The following is a 23557-nucleotide window of genomic DNA, read 5'->3' on the forward strand; positions in this document are numbered from 1 at the left end:
CCCCTGCTCCCATTTATACACATCATTTAAGCTTCATCTGAGGTGCCAGGTCCTCTAGGAAGCCTTGCAGACCCTCTTCAGGCTGAGCTGGGTACGTCTACACTGCTCCCACAGCACATGGGGCATCCCTCCATCATTGCACCCTAAAGATCATGGTCTGTAGCTGTCACTCAGGCTCTTGTGAGCTCCTTCAAACTGTGGGCATGTCTTGTTTATCCTTGGTTCCTCAGTGCCCAGTCCAGCTTCTGAAATATAGAAGGATTTCAATAAATGCCCACTGAATGAATGAAAGGACAGTTATAGTTGTAGGTCTACATTTCTTCTTAAGTAGAAATGAGATTTTGGCCTTGGTGGCTTTCACAGTATGAAAGTGGCATCCTTTAAAATATTAAAAAATAAAAAGGATTGTTGTCCAACTTTGAGATAGAGTGTTGCCAGCAGAGACATGGAGGTAGTCTGATGTACATTTACTGACCCAAAGGATTAACTCTAGAGACCAAATGTAAATACTAAAGACCCTAAAATACAAGTTGGTCTGATACCAGGGATCAGAAAAATGATTAGTAAAAAAATCAGATATTTCTCTAGCTTAATAGTTTATTTACTTACAGTCAGGTCTTCTAAGTCTTGACCTGAATTTTCAGACTAATATTTTCAAGGCTAATTTAAAATCCATAGGGATTGTCAACTAGTGTTTGAACTGCATTCTCTGAATGTGAAATGAATGAGCAGTAGTAATTCTGTAGAAGGCATTCAGCAAGTAGCTATTTATTTTTTTCCTAATGAAATTTACAGAAGGTTTCACCAAAACAGGATCGACCATTCAACAAGTATTTTTTTGAGTACTTGCTATGTGTTAGGCATTGTTCTTGGCCCTGGGGATACAGCAGTGAACAAAGCAATCTTCCTTATCTAAAGGCGCCCTTGCATCTCATGGAATTTCCATTCTATTGTGAAGAGAATAGCAATAAATTATACCAAGAAACGCATCACCAACAATGGTGATGAGGGTTGGGAAGAAAAATAAGGCAGTGTAAGGAGGTTAAGGTGTGCTGTATCTTGGATAGGGAAGGCAGACAGTCCTTCTGAAAAGATTCTATTTGAATGAAGACTTGAAGGGAGAAAAGGAATCAGTCGCAGATATTTGCAGGAAGAGAATCACAAGCAGAGGGAAGAATAAGTGCAAAGGCCTCATGGTGCAGGTGTACCTCATTTGGAGAATACCTAGACCAGCAGGAGGGGAATGGTAGGAAAGGAGGAGAAACGAGTTATCGTGGGTCAGATCAGGTTCTTGCCTTCGCTCCGGTAAAATGGAAAACCGCTGGAGGGTTTTGATCAGAAAAGGGACAAGATATAATTTATGTTCCGATACTATCACTCTGGTTGCTGAGAGGAGAGTTGACTTCAGGCGGCAAAGGCAGAAGTAGCAGGGTAGTTAGGAGGCTACTGCAGTAATGCAAGCAAAAGACGATGGTGGCTTGGAGCAGGGTTGTAGCAAAGGAGGTGGAAAGGTGGGCAAATTATAGATACATTTTGAATATTCAGCCAAAAGGATTTGCCAGTGATTGATGTGGATTGTGAGATAGGGGAGAAAAAGGTGGTGCTAAGGTTTTTTGCTTGAACAACTGCAAGGATGGGTTTGATTTTGAGAGGAGTGGATATGGATATGCTGAGTGGTCACTTGTCTGGAGTTCAGGAGAGTGGTCGAAGCTGGGATAGACATTTAGAAGTTGTTAGCTTACGGAATGTATTTGAAGCTCAGGGACTGGATGGGGTCACCTGGGAGGTGCATGTGGATAGAGATTTGGGAGCCCACCTGGGACATTCCAATGTTCAGGGGTTGGGAAAATGAGGAGGAGCCCAGCAGAGGAAACCAAGGAAGAGGGACCAGTGAGATAGAAGGATACTCAAGAGGCAGGGAATCATTGGTGACCCAGAGGCCAAGGGAAGAAATATTATTATGCCTGAAGTAAGAAGCAACTACCAAATTATACTTCACCCAAAGTTTCAGTGGATGGTGTATTTTCACATATACGAGAGGTGTGTATGTGTATACACTTTTTACCCTTTTTTTTTTTTTTTTAATTATTTTGATCACCCAGTTAACATATACTCCCTTTGTTCCCTCCCCCAGAAATTCCAAGTTTGTGTGGTACGGGACTTCAATACTGGTTCTGTGTGGTCATGAACTTCAGTATTTCTCTTTTGCTCTTCTGGAAGCTGAAAGATCAGTTCACCTTCCACCTATGCTTCTAAGGAAAGCCTGAAGCACTGAGCATATGCCAGGGTTGCCCATTCATAAAATCATTTGTTCACTCATCTGTTCACCAGGTAGTTACTGGGAATTTACAGTGTGCAGGCAGCGTGCTAGGCATTGAGGATACAACCGCAAACCACGTGGACCCAACACTATCCTTGCAAACAGGGAGCTTACATTCTAGTGGGATGAGGAGCAGGGAGAGGGAACAATGTGTGTGGGGGAGTGTCAACAAATAAGCAAACAAAACAATAATTTAAAATTGTTACATATGCACTGAACTCAACAATCAGGGAACTAAGATATAGAATAACAATGGACATTAAAAGGGAAGGACTACTTTTGATTGGGTGGGCAGGAAAGCCTCTCTGAAGAGTTAGATCCTGAAGCCTCCAGAGTAACCAGAACATCTTTTTGTTTTTAGAGTCTGAACTGAACCTGTGTTCCCAGTGCCTAGAAACCTGCCCCCACTGCTCATGATTTCCTCCTGGTTTACTGAGACCAATGGAGGAAACATACCTTCAGTTCTATATTCATTTACAATGTACAGCATTTTCCAAAAATTAGTTGGAATTTGTCAAAATTCATCTTCCAACAATGTGGTTAGTTACCATTTAATTTAGCTAACTTTTTTTTTAACATTGCCAACACTGATCTAAGTAATCTTATTTTACCTGAATCCTTTCATTTTTTATTTACTTTTTTTTAATTAGAGAAGTTGTAGGTTTGCAGAAGAATCATGTATAAAATACAGTCATTTAATCTTCACAATAGCCCTGTGAGGTAGGTACTATTATCCACATTTTATACTTAAAGAAAACAGAGGCTTAGAGAGATTACATGAATTGTCCAAGGTCATGTAACTAGTTAAGTTCCAGAGCTGTGATGAAAACTTATGTCTGTCTGTCAGTACTTTGCTCTGAGCACTAAGGCTGTTCTAATAATGCCTCTTAAGTACTACATTCCTTATCTTCACCAAATTATTGTCAGGTTAGACACTAAAATAAAAATTTACAGGTGTTAAGATTTCTCTTTGGCTGAATAATCTTTGGTGTAATTCAAAGATTGGCAATTTAATGGTGCTGTCCAACCTAAATTCCATCTTAAAGTGGAAGTATGTTAGTTTGGGTCACAAGTTTAGAAATAGCACTACATTGTCTTCCAGGGGTGCTATAAATAGAAAGTCAAGCATTTCAATAAATAAAGATAAAAATACTTTTGTAAGAACACCAAAAATAAGGGTTTCATTTCTTAGCTCAGTTTAAAAAGTGTAATTTCAAGATTTTTTAGCAGCTCTGGTAATTGTTGATATTTTCAAGTTCATATAATTGTAATATAAGTTATCACTTACTGAGTATTTGCCATGTGTCTGACAGTGTACTGTGTACAATATTTCACTTGTTCTTAACTATAACTCTATGAGATTTATTATTCTCCTAATTTTGAAGATGAGGACATTGAGACATAAATAGTTAACTTGCCTGAGATCCAAAATCATTAAGGGTCAAAGCCAGTATTTGAACCTAGGACTCCAAACCTTATGCCTTTTTTTTTTTTTCATTTTCATTTTGAAATAATTTCAAACTTACAGGACAGTTGCAAAAATAATACCAACCCCATACAGAGATCTCCAACAATCTGTACCCAACCCCAATATCCAGATTCACCAATTTTAACATTTTCCACCTATCTATCATCTAGCTAGCTAATCTGTTTTGAACATCTGAGAGCAAGTTGCACATATCATATTCCCTGCACATATAATACTTCCATGTACATTTTTACACACCAGGATATTTACTTATGTAATCACCTAAACAGCATTATCAAGTTCAAGAAATTTAACATTGATATAAAGCTTACATTCTATATTTGAATTTTTTCTTGTGTTTCAATAATGTCCTTTTGAACTTTTCTCAATTCTTAGATTTATCCATTATCATATATTGCATTTAATTGTCATTATCTCTTTAGTTTCTTTCTTTTTTAATGTGGAAACATGTATACAATGGAAATCTTTTTGTCTCAGCCCCTCCCAAACATACCATTCACTGGGATTAATCACATTCACAATGTTGCAGTACCCTCACCATCATCCATTACTAGAACTTTCCCTTCATCCTCAAAGAAACCTTACAAACTTTTTGCATTAACTCCCCATCGCCCCTGCCCCCATCCCTGGTTACCTGTAATCTACTTTCTGTTTCTATGAGTTTGCTTATTCTCTGATATTTTCTTTTTGGTTACGTTGGGACTTAAATTTAACATTCTAAATCTGTAACAATCTTGTTTGCTTGGATACCAACTTAATACCGTCAATAGCATGCATAAACAGTCTTCCTATACCCCTCTGTCCCCCCACCTTAATGTGGTTCTTTTCACAAATTATGTATCTATACATTGAGTCCAAACCACTGATGTATCATTACATTTTATTCATTTGCCTTTTAGATCCTGTAAGAAGTAAAAAGTGGAGCTACAAATAAAAAATGCAGTAGTACTGGTATTTGTATTTACCCCTGTCATTATCTTTGCAAGAGATTTTATTTCTTCCTGTGGCTCCAGTCAGTTTAGTGTCCTTTCCTTTAAACTGAACTCCCTTTAACATTTCTTGTAGGGTTGGTCTAGTGGTTTCAAAGTCCCTCAGCTTTTGTTTATCTGGGAATGTCTTAATTCTTCCCTTATTTTTGAAAGACAGGTTTTCCAGATTCAGAAGTTTTGGTTGGCAGTTTTTTGCTTTCAGAACTTTAAATATGTCTTCCCACTGCTTTCTGCCTCCATGGTTTCTTTTGAGAATTCAGCATTTAATCTTACTGAGGCTCCCTTGTATGTGACATGTTGCTTCTGTCTTGCAGCTTTCAGAATTCTCTATTTTTGGTATTTGAAAGTTGATTATAACATGATGTGGTGTGGGTTTATTTGGGTTTATCCTGCTTGGCATTCATTGAGCATCCTAGATGTATATATCCATGACTTTCATTAAATTTGGGAAGTTTTCAACCACCATCTCTTTGAATATTCTCTCACCCCCTTTCTCTCTTTCATTTCCTTCTGAAACTCTCACAATTTCTGTATTGTTAGGTTTGATGGTATCCCAGAGGTTCCTCAGATTCTATTCATTTTTCTTCATTTTTTCCTCTTTCTGCTTCTCAGACTGGATGATTTCAACTGTCTTATCTTCAGGTTCACTGATTCTTTCTTTTGCCAGCTCCAATCTGCTGTTGAAACCCCTCTAGGGGATTTTTAGTTTCTGTTACTGTGGTCTTCCACTCGGTTTGGTTTCATTTCATAATCTCCATCTCTCTATTGATAATTTCTTTGTGTTCATCTGTTGTTTTCCTGATTTCTTTTAGCTCTTTGTCCATGTTTTCTTTCCTTAGCCCTCTGTACATAATTAAGACCATTTTAAAAAAGTCTTTGTAATGTTCCAGGTTTGGTCCACCTCATCAATGGTTTCTGATGCTTTAATATTCTCCTTTGCCAGGGCCATTGCTTCCTGTTTCTTTGTGTGCTTTGTTGAAACCTGGACATTTTGATATTTTAATGTTTTCACTGGAATTTAGACTCTGACATATCTGTTCTTTAGGCTTGTATGCAGTTAGTGTTATGTCAGAGCTTTCCTTGAATGCCAGGAGCTAATGAACAATAAGTAATAAAGTGACAAAAAAGAAAACACCTTTCCCAGTCTTTGCAGATTGACCTGTGCAATGCTCTCATTCAGGGCTCATTCATACAATGAGTTTGGAGAATAGACCCAGGTAAAAGGGTAGGAGCCTCCTTGCTCCTTTCTGCATGTGCCTTTTGTCTTGGGCATAGGTGTGTAGCCCTTGGAATGTCCCTATTTACATAGATATGAATGTTCTCTCATCCCTAGGAAACAGTTTCTTCATGGTCCCAGGCACTGCACGGTATGTCCTACAGCCAAGAGTCCCTGGTTCCAGGCAGGACAACTTGACCACTCTCCTCAGTGTTCTGTAGGAGAGCACTGTGAATTGCCTTCTACTTGCAGTGCAATTCTGGGACAGCAAGTCCCTCAGGCCACCACTAGACAGATTGGACCAGAGATACATGCTCCCAGTATGTGTACGAGGATTACTATGCTTCCTCTGGAATGGGGTCAGGGGTCCGCACTGGGGGCATGGGCTGGCTTTGTGCCAACTCATTGAGGGGTAGGGGATGAACCAGCTAGAATGCCACAAGAGCCTACCTCTTTTAAGTGTTCTTTTTCTTGATTTGGCACTTTCCCTGTTACTGCAATCCGTTAGCTGTTTTCTGAAGCTTTTAGAGACATTTTTGCCGGGTCTTGCTGGTTGTCCAAAGCTTCTGTGGGGCAATGGAGCTCTGAAGGGTCTCACTCTGCCATTGCAGTGAGGCAGGACCTCCTGTTTAATCCTATGCTCTTTTGTTGCATCACCTTAATTCCTAGGCATGCTTCAGAAGGTAGCTTTTCTCGATAGGTTATTTTCATTCTTTAAACAAATGGCCTTGTGATAAGTGTCTGTCTTGTCTGGTATTCAGTTTCCTCACCTTGAAACAACGTGATTAACTGGATGTTCTCCATGATCTTTTCCAGCTCTAAAGCTCCATGGTTCTGAGATTCCATGAATTGCCCAGTTCAAAGATAATCATTGGTGTTTGGTAAGTCTCATGCTTTTCTCATCTTTTTTTTTTAAAACATTTTTTTATCATGAAATATAGCATATAAAGAAAAGTGAAAAATTTCAAAATACAGTTTAACAGGTAGTTATAGAGTAAATTTCAAAGTATAATATGGGTTACAGTTCCACAATTTCAGGTATTTCCATCTGGCTGTTCTAATATACTAGAAACTAAAAAGAAATATCTATATAAGCATTCAGTAGTAATAATTATTTGTTAAATCCTAACATCTCTGTTACAACCCCTCCCTCTCATTTGATCATTTTCTCAGTCTTCAGGGATATTTGGACAATGACCATTCTAACTTCTTCATGTTGCAAAGGGGTGTCGACATCATGGGATAGGGGAATGCAAATGGTTGATGTTCTGGGAGAGATTCATACCTCTAAGTTTCAGGGCTTATCGGGCATAGGAACAATCTGGAGGTTTTAAGTTTCTGGAAAATAAACTTAATGAGTAAAATTTTTTAGAGTCTTAAGTAGACCCCTGCATTTTCTTTAGGGTTTTCAGAATACTGTCAGTTGGGGCTTGACATACCATGGCAATTTGTAATATCTGGCTGAAGCTTGTATTAGAATAACCTCCAGAATGACCTCTTAATGCTATTTGAAAATCTCTTAGCCACTGAAACTTTATTTTGTTACATTTCTTTTTCACCTTTTGGTCAAGAAGGCAGTCAATCCTATGATGCCAGGGCCAGGCTCATCCCTGGAAGTCATGTCCCACATTGCCAAGGAGACTTACTTCCCTGAAAGTCATGTCCCACAAGGAGGGTAGTGAGTTTATTTGCAGAGTTTGACTTAGAGAGAGAGAGGCTACATCTGAGCAACAAAAGAGGTTCTCTGGGGGTGACTCTTAGATGTGTTTAAAGTAGGCTTAGCTTCACCATTACAGAAAAATAACAGATACATACTCAGACACACATAAATGAAAACCCAAAACACCCCATATCCCTTATCCTGCCGAATTATTTACCCCTAGTACTGGTGTGGTACTAGTAAGGTTTTGCTGTTAAATATAGTCCATAGCATGCAATAGTTAATTTTTCCCATATGCCACTCTATTATTAACTCTTTCTTATTTGTTTTTTGACTGAAACAGTAGAAAATTGAAACTTTTAAATCAGTTTAGTAGACGCATCTACTGTTTTACGTTTTTGGATATATTTGTTGGTCCACCTTAGTTGCAAAATGTTTCTTTACTGTCATTTATAATACCTTCTTCTAACAATAGCCTGAAGAAATAGATTTAATTTGCTTTCCTCTATTTATAGGTGAGAAAGCAGGTTATTCTGTTATCTTATATTGGCTTTCCTGAAGTCAGTGCTAGAGGAAGATTGGGACCTACAACTCTGAAATTTCTAATCTTGCTCTGTATTTTTGCACTCATTCTTTTATTTGGCTAGTTCAGGGGTTGACTAAATATCGCATGTGAGTCAAATCTGGCCTGCCATATGTTTCTGTATGGCTCGTGAACTAAGAATGGTTACTACGTTTTTAAATGGTTGGAAAAAAAATAAAAAGAAGAGTATTTTGTGACACATGAAAATCACATGAAATTCACATTTCAATGTCTCTAAATAAAGTTTCATTGGAATACAGCCACCATGCTCCTTCGTTTATGAATTGTTTATGTCTGGTTTTGTGCCACAGTGGCAGAGTTGAGTAGTTGCAACAGGAATTGTATGGCCCGCAAAGCATAAGAGCCCTGTGTACAAAAAGTTTGCCAATGTCTATCCATTATGTGTTAACTGTACACTTTTGTTATATACTCTACAGGACACAGGGAATAAAGCAATGAACAAGATACACAGGTTCCCTGGCTCAAGGAGCCAGTTCTAAACTTTTAAATAAAAAACAAACCAAACAAACTTGGAGGGACATAAGGCTGCCAAATTTTAATTTTGCTCAAGGACATTTAAAAAAATTCAGCTACTATCTTCATTCATCACTCTGTAAAATAAGGAATATATTAATAATTTAAAAATGAGTATATTAATGCCAAAATATAGAAATGGATGTAATCTCAAAGTAAAAAAAATTGCCTTTAATGGAATAAATTTAGCTTCATGAAAAACTCATTACATCACCATTGTTTTTCTGATTTCACCATGAGTTAGAGAAAAGTTCCTGGACTGGCCCTGGTCATCAGACCAGCATTAGGAAGCATGGGGGTAGTTCAAATTGTTACTTTTCAGGCAAAACAGCTTTCTAAAAAATTTAAAAAAATTATTTTAAAATTCAGTTTTATTGAAATATATTCACATACCATACAGTCATCCATGGTGTACAATCAACTGTTCACAGTACCATCATATAGTTGTGCATTCATCACCCCAATCTAGTTTTTGAACATTTTCCTCATACCAGAAAGAATAACAATAAGGATAAAAAATAAAAGTAAAATAGAACACCTAAATCTCCCCCCCATCCCACCCTATTTTTCATTTAGTTTTAGTCCCCATTGGGTTTTCACAATCACACTGTCACCCCTTGTAAGCTACATTGTTATACAATCGTCTTCAAGAGTCCAGACTACTGGGTTGGAGTTTGGTAGTTTCAGGTATTTACTTCTAGCTATTCCAATACATTAAAACCTAAAAGGTGTTATCTATATAGTGTGTAAGAATGTCCACCAGAGTGACCTCTTGACTCCATTTGAAATCTCTCAGCCAGTGAAACTTCAAAACAGCTTTTAAAAATGTAAAGTTTTTAAAATTGGAAAATGTTAGCATTTTAATGATGGAATGCTTTAGTTTGAGAGTAAAACAGCCACTAACTAGTTTTGTAAGTCAACTTTTTCTATAAATGAGTGCTCTATGATGGAAATATAGTGATGGGAAATCCCCGAAAAGAAATGCAAAGGGAAGTGAGGAACTACATAAAAGAAACCTGCTGGCATTCACTCGACCCCAGCAGACGTGATAGCTCCTCTCCCACGTTTAGAAGCAGGAGAACCCATTCTAGTACTGATTATTTGTTCTGGCTTCAACCTAGAAGAAAAGGATAACAGAATACTTTCTCTATTGAATTATTGTCCTCCTCTATCCCCATCGTCCCACCATTATGACACATGTACCCACTAAAAGCCACAGCCTTGCCTCAGAACAACCAGGTCCATTTAAAGGAATGTGAATTCCCATGGAAGGAAAACCCATCCATTACTAAGGATTTGAAGTTGAATAGTTTTCTGTTGCTTTAGAGAGGTTCTTAAATCCACGCAACAAATATTTTGCAACAACTAAAATGGCAACCAAAAGACTAGAAATTACCCCTTTGTCCTGCAGGATTTTGTATGCCCCTATTCCAGTTGTCTATGATACAGTCCATTTACTGAACATGTTTCATAGAGCACTATGTGGGATGCAATGTTGGGTGAAAAATAGGATTCTGTGCTCAAAGAAATATGAGAAATACTGAGTTAAGCAAAATCTCATGGGATTGTTTACTGCAGAACTTTTTAGAACTTCTAATATGGTAATATGCATTTTAAAGCATACACATGTGTTTAAGAAGATTCAAAGGCAAGGTGCTTTAGGACTGCTTTAGTTTAGATTACTTAAGTGAGCTTGTTTATTTGATCATTTAAACAGCAACAACTATAAGAAATAGGTTAACTATTTTCATTGACCCAGATGATTCTGGTAATTGTCTTTGATAGTTTCCTGGTTTCATGCCAGCCTTTGAACAGTTTATTTTTATTAATAAATTATTAAATTATCCCTTTTCTTAAATGACTTTCCTCATCTAATACACATTCTTATCCTTGTAAATGCAGATTTTATGTTTAGGAGACCATCCTTAAAATTAATGGTTTTCCAATTTGAAAACTACCTAAGGATCATGTATTGATAAAATCCAGGAGGAGATGAAACAATAGGTTTTGTGATTAGTCCATTATATCCATTAAGTTTATGTTTATCTTTGAGTAACAGAAAACTCTATTATGGGTGGCTTAAATGAATAGGTTGTTTTTCCCCTTCATGTGATGAGTCATTGGATGGTATGCACCCTGAGGTTGGGTGTTGTGGCTCATGGATGCCACCAAGGCACCTGGCTCCCTCTATCTTCCTGTTCAGTCATCCTGCATGTGGCCTTCAACTTGATGGTTGCAACATAATTGCTGCCCCTCCAGCTATTGCATCCACATTCCAGGCAAGAAGAATAGGGAAGGGAGATAGGCAAAAGGTATATGTCAAAGCTGTTCCTTTATCAAGAAAACAAAACCTTTTTCAAAAGCCCACCCAATTATATCTCAATAGCCATAAAAGTGGCATATGACCACTACTAAGCCTGAGGAACTGAATTCTTTAGCTGGGTACATTGAGGCTCTGCTACTAACATAGCGTAAGTTTGGAGCTAGATTAGTGGTTAGAATCGCGGCTCTGCCTCTCAGGTGAGTCATTTTTAGTTATATCACCTGTGAAATGGAGATAAGATAGTAATAGGATTGTTACAAGGTCAGCTGAGTAAATGTTTATAAAGCATTTAAAACAGTATCTGGTACATAGTAAATGTTATGTAAGTATTTTCTCAATATATAAGTAAGGAAGAGGGGAGAATGGATATTGGGTAGAAAAGTAGCAGGCATGGATGGAGAGAGAGAATGATACTGCAAATGTGGCAAAATGTTAAAATTAGTGGATCTGAGTATCTGGTGGAGTGTGGTGGTATGTTTGAGTTCTCTAGAAGGGTTTTGTATTATTTTTGCAACTACCCTCTAAGTTTGAAATTATTTCAAAATAAAAAGTTTAAGAAAAAAAAGTAGCAGGCATGAAATTAAAAAAAACTAAAAAATTGAAATAACAGTATTGCTAACGTATAAAACAGAACTTGTATGTTACAATTAATACAGATTTCATTAATTTATTGAGCTAACGAATGTTAAATAAGTATTCCTCATGTCTCTTACGGAATGAAGAGGGAGTTTGTAAGGATATGTAAGGATAGATTGTTCTTTTTTCTTTCAAGGAAAGTTAGAGTTTCATGTCTACTTCAGTCAATTGCTTTTTTTTTTTTTTTTTTTTTTAAAGACTAGTCAAGTGCAGTTGTGAGAATGGAGGAAAGAATAGCACAAGCAGATCAATCTGTAACTGGCTGAACAATCAATTGATATAGCTCACTATCTTCGGACCAGCCAGTCAATTGCTTCTACCCAAACTGTAGGACCCGGGATTTAAGGCCTGAACAAATGAAGGACTGGGTAATTATCGATAGATTGATTTGGGATAGACCAGCAAAGGTCCTGGAGAAAACACAAGCACTTCAGAATGGAATATCTCATCTCTCACTCATGTGTGACTTTATTCCATTTTTAGGTGATTGGTTATTTATTAATCTTTTAGATATATAAATGGTCTTATAGATGCCTTATGTGGAGACTGTTATTTAAGACAGATTTGAATTCTAAACCTGGCTTCACCACTAACTATGTGACCTTAGGCACCTTATTTCTCTAGGCCTTAATTTACTTAGTTGTAAAATGGGGATGGTAACTTTACTACAGGATTGTAGTAAAGGTCAAATGAGGAAATACAGTAAAGTGCTTAGCACAGTTCCTATTAGGCAGGAAGAGCTTAATAAATACCACCCTCAACCATCATAACCACCACCATCATTACTTTTTAAAAATCAACTTTGAGATGCATTTTATATACAATAAAATGCAACCTCAAGTTTTGACAAATGTCAGCACTCGGTAACCATCACCATACTTGAGATATAGAATTATTTCCATCACCCCCCAAATCACTAATTTAAAAAAGGAAAACTGCTGTCTTAGCCCATAATAATACAAAGGAGAAGTCATTCTAAAGAAACAAATGGTATCAATGATAAAAAAGAATAAGTGCTAACTAGAATAAGAAAACTATGGGAACATTACAGAAGGCGCATTGATTTTGAGGGGGTTGGGGGACTGGTCAGATGCCCGGCATCTTATTGCTTTCGTCAGTTCAGCTTCAAATTCCTCTTTTCCTGCTAACAGCTCCTTGTCCTTTGGGAGAACAACTCCTTCCCAGTCCTTTATATGTTTGGGGTGGGCTCCTTTCACCTTGGCTCCAGCCTGGTCATTTCTGTTGGAATTCTTGGAAAGAATTCTTGCAGCTAACATCACCAGATGAAAGCTTGGAGAAGCTGAGTCCCTGAGCATGAAGCCACCATGGAGGTAGGTCAGCTTGAGGGATGCAGAGAGAGAAACCTTGGGAGCCAGAACGTTCACACAGGATCCCTGAAGCCATCACACGCTGTGAGGAAGCCCAAAGGAGCCCACAGGGAGAGAGAGAGAGATGCTGGCTAGTCTCTGCCTGCTTCAGCTCCAGGCACAGTCACATGAGAGATCCCAAGCCAGAACTGCCCACTCCAGCCCTCCCCAAATTCCTGACCCACAGTGATCATGAGAGAAAATAAAATGTTGTTGTTTAAAGCATTATGTTTTGGTGCCATTTGTTATGCGTCAGTGGATAACTAGGACACCTAGGATAACAAGGAGCACCTTTAGGTGCTCAAGATATAGCAATGAACACGATAGATGAGGACCCTGTTTTCATGGAATTTCCGTTCCAGGTCTTTCTCAGCCTTGGCAAGTGAGGAACAACTATTTTCAGGGTTCCAGTTATCTATCAGATGGCTGGCTGTTTGGGCCTGTTACTAAGCCTAAATTTGTGGATACAACTAGCAAATAGATCACATTCATTGATTCATTTATGCATTTAATCCATCAGTTTCTTAACTCAGATGCTTTCTCTGACCCCTAGAGTTAGCCCTTTCCCAAGCATCCAATCCTTTGTCTATCCTACCTCTTTCTGCAGGGCATTGCTATTGCTTGTTCGCTGGGGTCTCTCTGACTGACCAGGACAGTTAAGTTCTTTTCCTGTTATTCTCCTTGCCCACACGAAGCAGGCCTATTTAAGAAACAAACAGCAGCAACAAAAAACAAAACAAAAAACCACTTAACTGAAGGAGGGCTGCTAGTTCTTGGACATATCATAATTCATTCAAGGACAGTCCCTATCCTCCAGGAGTCCACAGTTCATCAGAAGACACTCAGTGGAAACCACCTTGGCAAGTACAGTGAGTAAGCTGCTGAATTGAGTCCTGTGGAGGAGCATCGTATAGGGCAAAGCATTGCGGGGTGCGGGCTGGGTGGGTGGAGAGGGACATGGGAAAGGATTCATTCAATTCCACAAACATTTATTAATCACCTAGCACATGGGAAGCAGTCGCTGTCTGTAATTAAATGCCAGCCACTGTTTTAGGTGTGCAGGATGCAGCGGTGGACAAGAATACTGCGGTGGTCCGTGCCCTTGGTGAAGCTCACGGCGTAGCGAAGAACGACAAGCAGTGGACATAATATGTAAAATTGTGCTGGGTACGGAGAAGGAAAATAACAGGCGGCTGAAATTCTCCTAAGGATGTTAGATTCTTAGGTTGGGGGCAGCCGTGGGCGGGTTTTGAGCGGGAGTGGCCGTGAGGGGGACGGACTGAAGGGGGCGGGAAGACTGCAGACAAGCAGAGCTGGTAATTTAACTATGCAAACATTTTCTGCCGGACTGGAAGGAGGAGGGAGTGCTAGGGGCGACACGGATGCGTGGTGCGCCCGGTGTTCTCCCGGGGCGGGGACAGGGTTTGCATTTTCAGCGTAAACCCTGTTGTCCAGCAATGCAGCGTGTGCTGCGAGGGAACTGCAGCCTTAATTCCCAGATTTTTCACGCTCAGCACATCTAGGCTCCTCCGCCTCCAGACCAGGAGACGCACCATCTCAGGCTACGATCCGGGACACAGCAGGCGGGCAAGGTCTGGGGTGGCAGGGGCCCTTGCACAGCAGCGCGGCAAAGCTCTGGATCTGCCCAACCAGGCTGGCAGGAGAGGGCGGTGCTTATTCTGCGGACCTAGGCGGTGGCGTGGGCCCCGCCCCTAGCCTCAGACCCCACCTCTAGGCTCCGCTGATTGGATAAAGCCCGCGGAAGGGACGGGCGTCCCAGAGCGGCCGGGGGTCGGGCTGAGGTGGGCCCGTTGATTGGTCCTGCCGGGATTAGGTCATCGCTAGCAGGTTCGGGCGGCTCGGACGCCGGCTGGGCGGCCGAGGCTGCTGTGAGAGGGCGCTCGAGGCTGCTGGAGAGCAAGCTAGCAAGGGAGGCGGGGAGGCGGTGGCTGCACTCGCTCACCCGCTTTCTCGCTTCCCGGCGCCGCTGCGGGTCCGCCGCTGTGCTTCCTGCTGACCCGCCAATCAGCCTTGCGCCAGCCGAGCAGCGGCCCATCTGCCGGGGCCAGATTTGGTTCGGGGGTCGTGCACGCCTGCGGACACCGCGCGGAAGGCGAGCCAACGCCACACCTGTGGAGCCGGCGGCCGTCAGGGGTGCCGGCCGGGATCCCTCTGTGTGCGTGCTCGGGGCAGCGAGCCGCCCGGGCCCCGGGGGAGGCGCGCCCCTCGGCTGGGCGCTGAGGACACCATGGGGCTCCCTGCGCTCGAGTTCAGTGACTGCTGCCTCGACAGCCCGCACTTCCGAGAGACACTCAAGTCGCACGAAGCGGAGCTGGACAAGACCAACAAATTCATCAAGGAACTCATCAAGGACGGGAAGTCACTCATCAGCGCGCTCAAGAGTGAGTACCCCCGAGCCCGGCGGGGATGACTCTCCCGGGGCCGGAGGGGCAGTGGGGCGGTGCTCAGCCCCTGTCGCCTGTGCGCCCTGCCGGGACACTGAGTGACGGGAGTAGAGGCTTGTAATGAGACAGGAAGGATGCATAAAATGGGCGAGCCTGCAAACAGTCAGATGAGGAAAGACTCGTCCCGGAGTCGTTTGTCTTCTGGGATGGAGGGGAGATGACCCAAGCGCGTGTGCTACTCTTGGGCACCGCGGGTGGGGGTGCGCGGGACACAGGTGTCCCGGGAGTGGGGCTGTAGTGCCTGGCGCACCGCAACCTGTTGGTAATTTCCATCGCGTCCAAGACTGGCTGTTTTAGGGGAAGAGTTGATCATCCCTGGGTGTCCGTCTGTGGGAATGGGGCGGGCCCTGCCAAAGGGGCGCTGCCTCCTCTCGGGAAAAGGCAGGTGGTGACTTTCGCTCCCAGTACGAAACTCCAGTCTTTTCAGGGCCGCGGCGTTCTCCGAAAGGCACAGGCGCTGCCCAGAGAGGGGCTAGGTGGAGTGATTGGTTAGCCTGCGATTCTTGGGAGTATTGGCAGCCAGTAACTCCCAAATGTAGAATCAGTGCCATGTACGTGTGTAGGTTCTGATTCTTGTGTTTAGCAGAAGGTGATAGAGGTGGGAGTACAGAATCAGAGTGTTCCTTTAAACTATGGGGGAAGGTTTAAAAATAGAATGAACATATCCTGACTGACTCTCTTCTCGCTTCCCTGCTCTCCTTTTTACCTCTCCCATTAACCTTGAAAACTCAAAGGTCACTAGAAGGACTGTCTTCATTCTTTACTCAAAAAGAAGTTTAAATTCATCTTAAAAAGATTCTTAGACATTTTGTAAAACGTTTTTTGCTCTTTGCGGTTTGGTAGGGGAGAAATGAAATTTACATCCTGAGTATGGTTTTCCCTTGACTTTTGCAGAAGCCAGAGAGTTTCTCCTTCTGGCCAAATTGTGCATGCTCTAGAGATGAGCACCGGATTGTGAGAATATTTTTGATGCCTATTCAGTCTACCCATTTTTAAAAATAGTTCATATTTTAGTTTTGAGAATCAAGAATAACATGAAGGCAGTTAGTGGAGTTGTCTTTAACTCTACCTTTCCTGTTTCTGTGATGAATCCCTTAATAGGTGGTATCTTTCAGCCAAGAAAGGTGCGTTGGCAGAGTAGGTAGGGTCCAGCTGTTCAGAATTATACCCAGGACTCTTTGAAGGAGACTGACAGACATCAGATGCCTATGATGTCATTTTGTGAGTGTCTCTAAAATAGAGAGAGAGACAGCGGAACCCCAGGACAGCAAGTGCCAATCTTTTGGGGTGAAATGAATGCAAAACTGTTGGAGGTGATGAGGCATTTTAGAAACAGGGGCTTTGCTGGAGGCTGTGACTTATCTGAAGCATATGAACGGGCTCTTCGTTTGTCAGTGTTCAGGGCCCTCCTTGGTCACGGGTCCTTGAGAATGCTGAACCCCTGTTTTGGAGCCAGTATTTTTGTATGTTGGACCCAGGAATTTTGATTGAATCTCTAAGGCTGACTTTCATTGAGTCCTAACTTCAGGAAATATGTGGAGTGCCTGCTGTGTGCTGGGTACTGCTCTGGGCACTGCTTCACCCATGAATTATCTCATGTAAACTGAGGCTTGGAAGAAGCATTAGCCCAGAGTTATACAGCTCTGGTGGCAGGGCTTAGTTTTGAACCCAGATGTTCTGGCCTGAGATGGAGTTCTTGCAGAACTTTTAATCCAACCCCATGGAACACTCTTACCCTGAATTCAACCCTCTGGGCCAGTTTTGCAGGAATGTGGTCTTACCTTTCAGTACCTTGGCTTTGAAATTGAGGAGGGTGCATGTGGGTGACAGATAATTTGCCTGACTACTATTTTGTTTTGAATGAGAGTTCTTTGGATAGGAAGAAAAATTGAAATGATGGGGTTTGAGGGTTATTTCACTTGTCTAACGTACCAGCCCTGTATTTGGGGGAAAGATTGATTGGGAACTAGGCATTCTGGTTGTTCTAATTCCAGCTCTACTAGTATGACCTTCAACAGTTCATGTGATCTGGATCTCTAAGGGCTTCAGTTTCCTCATTTTTAAAGGTAGGAGTAGATAGCTGTTTTCCAGGCTTTAAGCATTTAGTTATTACCTAGTTGCTTGCTTCCTTGTTTGCTACTACATTAGTATTTGCTTATTTTTCTTCTTCAGATCATCTTGATTCTCACTATAAATGGAAAGCCAGTGTTTTTCCAGTATACCTTGAACATAAATACATAATTTTATACGAAACACTGGTTTAGATGATCTGCAGCCTCCTCCAGCTCTAAAATTTTATGGTTTTATTTTATAACTCATATTTGCAGATTTGGGTTTAGATTTCCTCTGTGTGTTAATCAGAGGCAATAAAACTGGCCTCCAGAGATGGCCAAAGTTCAACTAGGTCATTGTTATTGCTACTTCCACTTTATGAATGAGGACACTAGGGATCTGAGAGAGGTCCATAACCTGCCCAAGGGGACATAGCAATTAAGTGTATTTAAACACAATGGTCTGATTCCAAAACCTGTCCACTTAACCTTAAAAAGCAATACTGTCCTGTAGATCAGTGATTCTTACACGTTTGTCTCTGACTCCCTTTGAAAAAGAATCTGTGGAATCTTTCTCCATGAAAATGAATCCCTTGAAGCCTTTCCCTGGAGCTCAGACTTTCTGATCTGAAGGTAAGCAATAAAATAATCTGGAACACACAGTTCATAAAATCCTGCTTTTGGAGAAAGTTCTCATTTAATGTGGAATACAGGTTTGGTGACTCGCAGTCAGTTTCTGATGCTGATTTGTCCTGACCTTTTCTTTGGAGGACTCACTCTCCCAAGACTCTTTTGACCTGATTAATCTGTCTTAGCCAAGAGGATTCTGTGTGTTTACGTCTGTTTTCTTTGTATAGAGATGATAGAGGCTGGAGATGAAGTTCAGACTCATAGAATTGAGTTTAGGATTCCCTGTCTCCCTTTCCCTGAGCTTGTTAGATCTCTAGACAAGTCCCACACACCCTGAGGGCAACATCACTTGGTGGTAAGAGAGTAACCCTGGAGTCAGGTGAGCCTGGGTTTGAGTTTCGTTACCCCCTCACTGGGCAAGTTACTAAGCTGGAGCTGCTTCTCTGGAAGATGGCAACAGCCACACTGCCCTCAGAGGAGGGTTGTGAGGGCTCGATGAAGCAATGCATGTAATGAGAGCACTTACTGGGGGCTGGCACATTAACTCTGGAGAAGGGGGCAGCATTCAGAGTGGTTAAGACTCTGATTCTCAGAGCAAAAGTCATTAAAAGCAGAGAGATATTTTTGGTTTAGGGGTAGGGAGGAAGACCAGTGCCTGTTTCATGCCAGTTGTTAGTAAATTATACAGTTGTGTGTTCATTAACCACTTGTGGGCAGAATCCTGGGAAGACTCTCTCAAAGCCGTGCTTATGACAAAAAAAGCCCCACAAGTTAAAAAGGAAAAAATAAATAAACCTCCCAACATCTCTTCTGTTCCTCCTAACAATCTGGTGGCTTAAATTTTCAATCTTTTTCTAGATGAGCTTTCCCCCCTCAGAACCTGGGCTTCCTGCCTCCCTGTTCTTCTTGCAGGAAAAGCTTGCAGAATGCATTAAACTTCATATTTGGCCGTCTCATGGACTCAATGGCAAATCCAATGTGGTTTCATAGAAATGAAGTTGGTTTAGGCTGTTGGTTTAGAGGGATGGTGTGGATTGTTAGGAACTGTTTGTTTCCATTTTTGCAGTTGGTTTCTGGACTTGTTACTGGGGTTATGGCCCTTTAAATTTGACTTCCGCTTTCTGAGACGGGGTACCTTCATTCTGATGCTCTAAGGTGGGGGAGCAGAAATGCAAATTTCTTAATAACAGCTTTATTGAGATATAATTCACCCATTTAAAGTGTATAATTCAATAGTTTTTAGTACATTCATAAGAGTTGTGCAACCATCACCACAGTCAATTTGAGAACATTTTCATCACCCCCAGAAAGAAACCTTGTGTGCTATAAGCAGTCACTCCCATTTCTGCCCAACCACGCCAGCCCTGGGAAACTGTTATCTGTCTCTACACATTTTCTTTCTTTATAGATTTGCCTATTCTGGACGTCAGAAATGCAATTTTTATCATTTTATGCTGGGTGGTGGTGACCAGCTTTAGGCAGAGTTCTTGATTTGTATTTCAAGCTGGGAAACTTTGACACTAAGCTTCTTGGCTTCAAAACAGGGCTGATTAGGTAGGGCCTGGGGTCTCAAGGACTGAAATGTGTCCTAGGGCCAGAAGAAAGCAGGTGTGCCTTTGTATCTGCCACCCACAAGGGGGGAGTGTATTCATTCTTGCTCAGGGGACCTTGAAGTATGCAGAGAAGATAACCTAAACAAGACTAAGAATCCATCCCCTTCCTCAGTGAGCTTTCAGTCAAGTTGGGGCAGGCTATGTGATACTGAATAAAAGCCTTGCTTTGTGGTTATTATCCTGCTAGATGACTTGTTTTTACAAAATGAAGTGAATGTATTTATATTTCTCTAGTTGAGCTTGTACTTTTCATTAGCGTGTACTTTTTGGAGATAATGTGCCTTTCTGATTGCATTCTTGGCCATTCGTAATTCTGACATTTCTTTCCTGCATCACATCTCTAAGGCAACCATAGTGAGTTTTGTTTTTTTTTTTAATTTTAAATTCAGTTTTATTGAAATACATTTACACACCATGCAGTCATCCACAGTGTACGATCAGCTAATCACAGTGAGTTTTAACAGAAATAAGTAGACAGTCTTACAATGTCATCAGATCAGGTTTATTGAGCACTTACCAAGTGCTGGGCTTTATGCTAAATGATTCACACATATTGTCTTATTAATCCTTACCACCATCCTATGGGATGAATACTCATATTTTTCTTTATTTTATAGTTAGGTTAACTTGTCTAAGTTCACACAGCTAGAAAGTTGGACAACCAAACTTTGAACGTGGCAGTAGACTGCAGGGCCTAAAACATTACCCTCCAATGCCTTTAGTAAAGATGCTGGTTGTAAAGATGGAAGTTGTTTGCAGATCTAGATTCTAGAAAGGAGGAACATGTAGCAGGTGCTATATTAAGTGAGAAGATGGTCCTAGCTGTTTTTCAGACGCTGAGCCCTGGGTAGTGAAGAATGGCTAAGAGTTTGTATTATGTTCTGTTTTTGTGTTTCTAACCCCATCATAGCCTTAAAGAACCATTGTTGGCTAGAGAGGCAAATGAAGGTGACTGAATGTCTCTTGGCCTTGTAAAGCCAAAGCTCCAGAGTTCTGTTTGGGGTAGCGCTGAGTGATTATCGGTGATTTGGGACATTGCCTTTCAATTGAGTAATAAAGTGTTAAACAGAGATGCCAGAAACCTGTTCCTTGGTCTGATTCAGTAAAGTAAACAGCTCATCCTCTTTGTTCGTTAAAACAAGAACGAGAAAATCAACACCAAGAGTTGTGTGCTTTGAATCATGTCACCCTTTTGTACTTCTTTAGGATCTGGTATAGGCTTTTGTAATAGCAAGGTAAGTCCTTATTGAATGGCATTAACTCCTAAAGGATGTTCCGTGCCAACGTGCTTTGTTGAGCAGTAATTATATTACTCACAAAATCCTAATGGAACAAATGAGTTTGGAGTTAGGTAGCAAAAAGTTTTTTGCAGTTCCTTTGCTTTGCTTTATCACCTTGCTAATGAAAAAAAAGAAGACACTTCCTAATTATTTGTAAATGATGTTAATTTGCAGTACTGACATTCGGAGCATTACATGTATAAATGTAAACAACAGCAAATTTAAATCCAAACAAGATTTTATATAACATTGGCTTTAAAAAAAAAAACCCTCCACTTTACTCCATTCTGTTCTCAGTTGGATTTAATGAATTGTATCCAATCTGTAGTTCTCAACCCACTGACTGAGCTTCAATTCCCTCCCCTTCCTGCCCCCTTTTTAAACCATAGCCATCGTTGGAGTTTCTGGTATGTTCCATTTTGTCCCAGAAGAAAACTCAGTAGTTGAGTTGGTATGAGTGATTGATGGGAATACACTGTGCTAATTAGCAATAATTATCAAGAAAGAATATTCTTCTCCTTTAAAATCATAAAAAGATAATTTTTCTCTTCATCTCTTTTTTTTCCCCTCAGAAAGATCACTAACACTTGGAATTGACAGATTAATTTATGGTGGGAGGCCTCTTTCAAGAATATTAATTTAAGTTTATTCTTGTCAAGGAAGCCATTTTTATTCAGATTAGCATGTTTTGGGGGAGTATGTTTTTAAAAAGCTTTTTAGGTATAATTTCCATAACTTAATCTGTTTTAAGGGTACAATTTGAAGATTTTTAATTTACAGAGATTTCAGGGGCCAGGCATAAAGATCTTGAGTCCCAGAAAGGGCTTTGGATTTCATTCTAAGGGTGATGGGCATCCATTAGAAGTTATTAGGGGAGTGACATAATCCTAGTTGTGTTAAAAAAGACTATGCGGGCAGCTCTGTGGAGAATAGGTGTAGCAGGGCAAGAGTGGAGCCAGGGAGTCCAGCTAGGAGGTTGTTCTAGTCATTGAGGTTAGAGACGCTGGCAGCTTGGATAGGGTGACAGCATAGGTGCTGTCCATCAGAGTCTAGATGTATTTGGAAGTTGGGTCCATAGGATTTGCTGCTGGATTGGATGTGGGGTATGAGACAAGAGTGAAGTCAAGAATGATTCAAAGGTTTTTGGCCTGAGTGACTATGTGATGTTATTTATGGAGATAGAGAAGACTTGCGAAGAATTAAGTTTGGGGGAAAAAATCAAGAATATGCATGAATGACCTAACCTTACGGTGCAAAGGCAAAAAAAAAAAAATAATATTAATTACACAAATAGTTCACAAAGACATTCTCTTAAGAGAATCAAAGGGTATAGAAGTAGACAGAATAAAGCACGTCCTCCCCAGAGTCAACTACTGTCGTTTGGTGTGCTTTTTTCCCCACTCCTTTTTCAGTGCATATTTGCTTTTTCATAAATGGGATTATGTTATATGAATTATCTATCCTGTGTTTTGCTTTTCCAGCTAATACTATATTTTAGAGATCTTCCATGTCAGTACATGTACACCGTGTATTCTTTTTAATGATTGCAGAGAATTTTACATAGTTTATTTTCCCAGTCTGCTGTTGGAAGATATTTGTATCATTTCAGTCTTTCACTGTTAGAGAAAGTGCTGTGGTGATCATCATTTACATCCACCTCTGTGTATGTGTACCAGTATTTCCATGGGATGGATTCCTTGAGCTGGAATTGTTGCTGACCTCCAGTTGTGTGTGTGTGTGTGTGTGTGTGTGTGTGTTTGCTTATGGATAGATTTTTTAAATACAAGTTTATTGAGATATATTCACTCACCATACAGTCATCCAAAGTGTACAATTAGTTGTTCACAGTATCGTCATATAGTTGTGCATTCATTTGCACAATCAATTTTTTGAACTTTTTCATTACTCTGAAAAATACAACTAAAAATAAGAATAAAAATAAAGGTAAAAAAAAACCACCCAAAACATCTCATATTCCTTTTCCCCCCTGTGCCAGTTTGGATGTATTATGTCCCCCCAAACACCATGTTCTTTGATGTAGTCTTGTGGGAGCAGACATATTAGTGTTGATTAGGTTGGAATCTATTGGTTCAGTGTTTCCACGGAGATGTGACTCAATCAGCTGTGGGCAGGACCTTTGATTGGATAGTTTCCATGGAGTTGTTACTCCATCTATTCAGGGTGGGTCTTAATTAAATCAGTGGAGCCATATAACAGAGCAGCCGTGAATGACATTAGAGAGCTGTAGCTGAGAGACACATTTTGAAGATGGCCATTGGAAGCTGACATTTTGGAGAAAGCCATTTTGAAATGCAACCTGGGAGCAAGCAGACGCCAGCCACATGCCTTCCCAGCTAACAGAAGTTTTCCAGATGCCAATGGCCTTTCTCCAGTGAAGGTA

The 23557-nt window shown here is 40.8% G+C and overlaps 1 protein-coding gene across 8 annotated transcripts in view; it reads left to right on the top strand.

The window, feature by feature from the left end:
• Nucleotides 1-6872: 6872 nt before the first annotated feature.
• ARHGAP26 (Rho GTPase activating protein 26) overlaps nucleotides 6873-23557 on the top strand; it is a 456250-nt gene continuing 439565 nt past the window's right edge. For 5 of the 8 annotated variants that reach the window (XR_005211383.1, XM_037801453.1, XM_037801459.1 and 2 more), the window contains exon 1: nucleotides 15214-15519. Coding sequence is in view for 6 of the 8 variants with exons in the window: in XM_037801453.1 (XP_037657381.1) it covers nucleotides 15366-15519 (154 nt within the window). In the remaining 2 variants the exon portion in view is untranslated. Of the gene's footprint in view, nucleotides 6896-15213; nucleotides 15520-23557 lie in introns of those variants that run through there. The other 3 variants (XM_037801454.1, XM_037801455.1, XM_037801456.1) reach the window with 2 other exon arrangements.

Source organism: Choloepus didactylus, chromosome 13 (genome assembly GCF_015220235.1).
Source record: "Choloepus didactylus isolate mChoDid1 chromosome 13, mChoDid1.pri, whole genome shotgun sequence".
NCBI lineage: Eukaryota > Metazoa > Chordata > Mammalia > Pilosa > Megalonychidae > Choloepus > Choloepus didactylus.